Consider the following 6,066-nt stretch of genomic DNA (forward strand, 5'->3'; position numbering starts at 1 on the left):
CCCTAAAGAAGTAGAGTGTAGGGCACCCAGCACCATAAATCCGGTACTTACCTCTCTCTCTATGTAATTAGTGGCAGGAATATAAATATAAAGTGCATAAGGCAATTGATTTATAGGGATAAAGCGGTGTGTGAGTTTTTTTTTTTTTACATTGCTAAGTTTTACAGAAATGGGTACTAAAAGTGTAATTTTTGGTGTTTGTCTGGAGACTGTTCCTGCTGCAGGTTTTTATTCTACTGGGCTGTTTATGGTCTGAAGGTGCAGCAGGAATCTCAGCAAAGGCTCCAAACACCCTCCCCGCTCCCAAGCACGGCCCTCGGCAAACACACACATCACACAAGAACTGTCAGCTCTCCTCTCGGAGCAGCAGTCTGTGAGTCTCTGAGATGCCACAAACACATCAAGGTGAGGGAAAAGCAACACGTGCACCTATGTGAGCCCCATACCCCTGGTATTCAGCCATGGAGGACAGAAGATAGTGGTGGTTTCCTAATTACAACTGCCCCAGAGGGGTGTCTGCAGCACAGAGAAATACCTTTGGCACAACTGAATGTGTCTGGTGGATCTTCCTGGGAAGGAATCTTGGAGAGATGGATCACAATTACTCTATGTTGCTCTCTGGGTACCAGTTGGCCAACGCCTCCAAAGAGATAGAAGGACTCAGTGAGGACGATAATGCCAGCCTACCTATGGATGGATTAAAATGTTTCCAGATCCTCATTGCCACCATCTACTCATTGGTCTGTGCCTTGGGACTAATGGGCAACTTCTTTGTGATGTACCTCATTAGAGCCAAGAGGGCTGTGGAACTTACAGCCATTGATGTTTTTATCTTCTGCCTGGCATTAACCGATTTCCAGTTTGCCCTCACTATGCCATTTTGGGCAGTTGATGCCCTTTTGGACTTCAGCTGGCCCTTTGGACACCCCATGTGCAAGATAGTCCTGACAATGACTGTCCTGAATGTCTATGTCACTGTTTTCCTGCTCACAGCCATGGCCATTACGAGGTACTGGGCAGTTGCTTCTGCGTTGAGTCTCAGGTACCGCGTGTCTACCTCAGCCGCCAAGGGCATCAGCTTGGCTCTGTGGTTGGTAGCTGTGGTTGCCACCATCCCCACCACCATCTTTGCCACCACTTACCAAGTCTTGGGGGAGGAACTCTGTCTACTAAAATTTCCAGAGAATAAGTGGCTGGCCACCTACCACCTCCAAAAAGTCATTGTTGGGTTTGTCATACCTTTCCTGCTGATCTCCACCTCCTACATCTTACTCTTGAGCTTCCTCAGGCAGCATAGAGTCAATGCCAACAACAGAGACCGGCAGAGTCGCATCACCAACTCCGTCCAGCTGGTCATCATGGTGTTCTTCATCTGCTGGTTCCCCAACCATGCTGCCACCTTCTGGGGGATCTTAATAAAATATAGAGCCGTGCAGTGGAGTGATGCCTTCTACTTTTTCCATACCTACGTATTCCCAGTCACCCTGTGCTTGGCCCATTCCAACAGCTGCCTCAATCCCATCATCTACTGCCTGATGAGGAAAGAGTTCAGGAAGGCGCTGAAGGCCTCCTTTTGGCAACTGCATGCTTTTGCTGCCTCTTTGTGGCCATCTTGGTCTTGCAAGAGCACTACCTCGGACCAGGAGACCATGGTGCCTTTGTACAGGGAGGCCAGTTTCCCCAATATAGTTAGCAAGGACTACGCCATTACCTCTGTGTGTACTGTAACCACCATTCAAGAGTTCACCACCAAAGACCAAAGCCACCAGAGCACTGGACTGAGAGGATTGGATACGGCCACTGTATAGCACTATGGTGGCCACAATGACCATCCAATACGTAGCCCCCTATCCAACGTCTGGTATAGCTACATCTGGTAGCTGGTTTCTCCTTACCACGGAGATGCTCTCCAAGCGTTGGGCGCGAGGCCTTATTAAGTGCTTAAAAGCTTCAATTGCAGTCATTTATCAAGCAAAGCCAGACGGCCTATTGGCTCTTGGTAAACAGATTTATTGAGCGGCACTTGGGGAATGATTGAGTCTGTTACTTGGGATATTAACTCTTTCAGACATATTCTACTCATCAATGTAAATCTCTGCCCTACCAGACTCTTGATTGGGAGCCTTATTGATTAGAAAATGGGCAAGTCTTATCGGGGGGTAATTACAGAGGTGTTAATGGTGTTTATATACACGGGGCAAAACCCCCCCCAACGTGTAGAACTTGTTCGGCAGCCAGAAGGTTTTACTAGAGGCTTTAAATGAGCAATGATAGGGAGTCATGGGCTGGGTAGAGGCAGCAAATGCCCTTTGTGCAGGGTGGGAGCAATTCAATTTCATGGTGCAAAGTAGTTATGTATTAGGGGTAAGATTGTGGATGTATAATATAGGGGTCACTATAGAAAAGAAAGAGAAACCCCCAAAGCTTTCCCCTCTAGAGCCTCCCCAAGCATGGGATCACCCTCTGTATGTGACATTGTTTCCATGGGTGTAACTGAAACATTATATCACGAGTATTAATATCAGTAGCCTTGTCTTTGGCTAAAAGGGCAACCGACCCTTCCTTGAAACCGTCTACTGTATCCGCCAGTCCTGTCCATGACTACCATTTCCTATATGAAATCAACGTTCTCTTTCCTTTAGTGAGAGGCTGGTTCATGAAGAGTTTGGCCCCTGTGCTTTTCATTGGATCATATAATAGGGCCCCCCTGTTAGAAATGGGGGTGGGGCCACTTAAAAATTCTCATTGTTATAAAATCAGCCCACTAGGGAGCGAATCATTGTAATAAGGGTGGAACGATAAGTACAGCTTCCAGCATGCTCAGCTGATATTGGACTGACAAGGCATGCTGGGAGTTGTAGTATACAGAGTTAGACTGGGAGAGTTGCAATTCTGTGTTTTGTGTGCTAGACTGTGTGTATAGTATGCACTACAGTATAAACTACAACTCCCAGAATTCCATAATCGGTCACCTACATTCCTCTGGTGTCCTATAGGGCTAATTCCACCCATATATTAAATAAAAACGTACCATGATGTTAGAGGTATGTGTAATTGCTATTGAGCAGTCTTTACCTTGCTCTTCTCTGCACTGCTGGTCCTGACTACACAGCCCTCCGCCAGCCAAGACTCCCGTTACCCACAATGCCTCACCAGAGTTCCCTGATTCTCCTTCTTTCCATGTCAGTTAACCACAGAACAGGCAATGGACTGCGCAGTCTATTTAGGAAGGGAGCCGACTAGTGCTGCTTGGGATATGTAGTTAGAACCTACAGTGCAGAGATATTGCTTTCAAAAACAATTGCATTTAAAGGAATAGTTCTAGGTCAATATTCTTCTCTTGATCTTTCCTTGTAACAGGATAAAGTTCATTGACTGCCCTCTTGGACTCTTATATTTATATATATGGACCAGAGCTCTCCTTGCAATTGACTCTGCTTAAAGGTCAAGCTATACCCTAAAATTCACTCTATACATCCCTATGGACTTAAAGAAGAGAGATACAAAGCCATGTTTGTGGCAATCCCAATAGACTACTTGCACTTGCCCATTTTTGGACTGTAAGCTGTGATACATTGTAATGGACAATGAACCGGCGGTTCCGACTGTCTGATATATGTATGAATATATGTATGTGCTGTTATTAGTTTGCTGTATTTCTTCCCAGGCAGAGAGGGGCTCCAATGCCACTGCTAAGGGGAGAGACTGGGAGTGTGACAGTTTGCTGGGAGTCCAGTAATAAAGGAGTTAATGCTGAAGCCCCTGTGTTTTGCTCGGTCATTTCATTGGTGCGAGGCTTGGGCAGCGGTTGTGCAAACACAGCAGTGTGTGTAATGAGATTATGGGCCCTCGGCATGTCTCTCGATTCTCCAGTCGGAACGCAATGTGAATCTGGCCTTTTACATGGAACCTACACACACTGGGGGGGGGGTGACAGTTGCGCAGGTGGCAGTTGCGTGTCAGTTTCCCGCATGAGTGCAGAAAGTGACAGTTTGTGTTGGAATAGTTCTGCTGGCTGGAAACCAACTGCAAAGTAGACGAGGATGATAAAAGGCACAGGTCCATCAAGGATATTCCTTTCAATCTATTTGCTAAAAAGGAATCCGACCCTTCTTGAAACTGTCTAATGTATCTGCCATTACAGCCGCTTCATGGAGAGAATCCCTCCCCTTCCCTCTGGTTCTCACTGAGATTAAACGACTACTCCCAGCACCCACCACCTTCACTGCAGGGCAGGTCCCTGTATCCACCTCCATTTCTCAGCATGAACTCTGATTACCCCGGGGCCCCGAGTAATTGTCCCTAAACCGATTTGCCATTACACAGAAATCTCCCTCGCAGCCGCGCAGGATAAACCCTGTCAATATTTGCTGCGTTTGATTAGATAAACTCCTGATTGATGGAGCCTTTAATTAACAAGGTGCTGTGTCCCCCCCGCAGGGTTAACCCCTTATCTGCCAGGCTGCTCAGCGCTTGCCTCGGCTTGTAGAGGTATAAACATCGCTCTGGCAGTGACGCGGTTACATTTATTACCCTGTGCAAATATTGTGGTTGTAAATGGCCCAGGCGAGCGTGTATTGTGCACTAAATAAATTGCCTTTTTATATCCTCCAATTAAATCACAGAGACTCTCGCGGAAAGTCCAGGTGGGCGGGGAGAAAAAGGAATACGCCAGAGATGCGCTCATCCCAATGTTCCGCTGTATTTCAGCTTTAATTCCCTTCTCAAACTTCATATATATATATAAAATCATATATACTGCCGCTTACAATGGGGATCAGATAGGATCTGTGCAGCCACTGGGACAGAATGTTCTGTTATACAGATAGCTAGAATCTCAGCTGCCATAAAGCAGGACAGGACTGCTGCTTACAATGGGGATCATATAGGATCTGTGCAGTCACTGGGACAGAATGTTCTGTTATACAGATAGCTAGAATCTCAGCTGCCATAAAGCAGGACACGACTGCTGCTTACAATGGGGATCAGATAGGATCTGTGCAGCCACTGGGACAGAATGTTCTGTTATACAGATAGCTAGAATCTCAGCTGCCATAAAGCAGGACAGGACTGCTGCTTACAATGGGGATCAGATAAGATCTGTGCAGCCACTGGGACAGAATGTTCTGTTATACAGATAGCTAGAATCTCAGCTGCCATAAAGCAGGACAGGACTGCTGCTTACAATGGGGATCAGATAGGATCTGTGCAGCCACTGGGACAGAATGTTCTGTTATACAGATAGCTAGAATCTCAGCTGCCATAAAGCAGGACAGGACTGCTGCTTACAATGGGGATCAGATAGGATCTGTGCAGCCACTGGGACAGAATGTTCTGTTATACAGATAGCTAGAATCTCAGCTGCCATAAAGCAGGACAGGACTGCTGCTTACAATGGGGATCAGATAAGATCTGTGCAGCCACTGGGACAGAATGTTCTGTTATACAGATAGCTAGAATCTCAGCTGCCATAAAGCAGGACAGGACTGCTGCTTACAATGGGGATCAGATAGGATCTGTGCAGCTACTGGGATAGAATGTTCTGTTATACAGGTAGCTAGAATCTCAGCTGCCATTAAGCAGGACAGGACTGTTGCTTACAATGGGGATCAGATAGGATCTGTGCAGCCACTGGGACAGAATGTTCTGTTATACAGATAGCTAGAATCTCAGCTGCCATAAAGCAGGACAGGACTGCTGCTTACAATGGGGATCAGATAAGATCTGTGCAGCCACTGGGACAGAATGTTCTGTTATACAGATAGCTAGAATCTCAGCTGCCATAAAGCAGGACAGGACTGCTGCTTACAATGGGGATCAGATAGGATCTGTGCAGCCACTGGGACAGAATGTTCTGTTATACAGATAGCTAGAATCTCAGCTGCCATAAAGCAGGACAGGACTGCTGCTTACAATGGGGATCAGATAGGATCTGTGCAGCCACTGGGACAGAATGTTCTGTTATACAGATAGCTAGAATCTCAGCTGCCATAAAGCAGGACAGGACTGCTGCTTACAATGGGGATCAGATAGGATCTGTGCAGCCACTGGGACAGAATGTTCTGT

The 6,066-nt window shown here is 46.6% G+C and overlaps 1 protein-coding gene across 1 annotated transcript; it reads left to right on the forward strand.

The window, feature by feature from the left end:
* On the forward strand, positions 1 to 4,794 carry rxfp4.S (relaxin family peptide/INSL5 receptor 4 S homeolog). The gene has a single exon (XM_018233806.2). It carries the CDS (start codon positions 591 to 593, stop codon positions 1,806 to 1,808), a length of 1,218 nt encoding a protein of 405 aa, XP_018089295.2. The 5' UTR covers positions 1 to 590; the 3' UTR covers positions 1,809 to 4,794.
* Positions 4,795 to 6,066: the final 1,272 nt, after the last annotated feature.

The sequence above is a fragment of the Xenopus laevis genome, chromosome 8S (assembly GCF_017654675.1).
Source record: "Xenopus laevis strain J_2021 chromosome 8S, Xenopus_laevis_v10.1, whole genome shotgun sequence".
NCBI lineage: Eukaryota > Metazoa > Chordata > Amphibia > Anura > Pipidae > Xenopus > Xenopus laevis.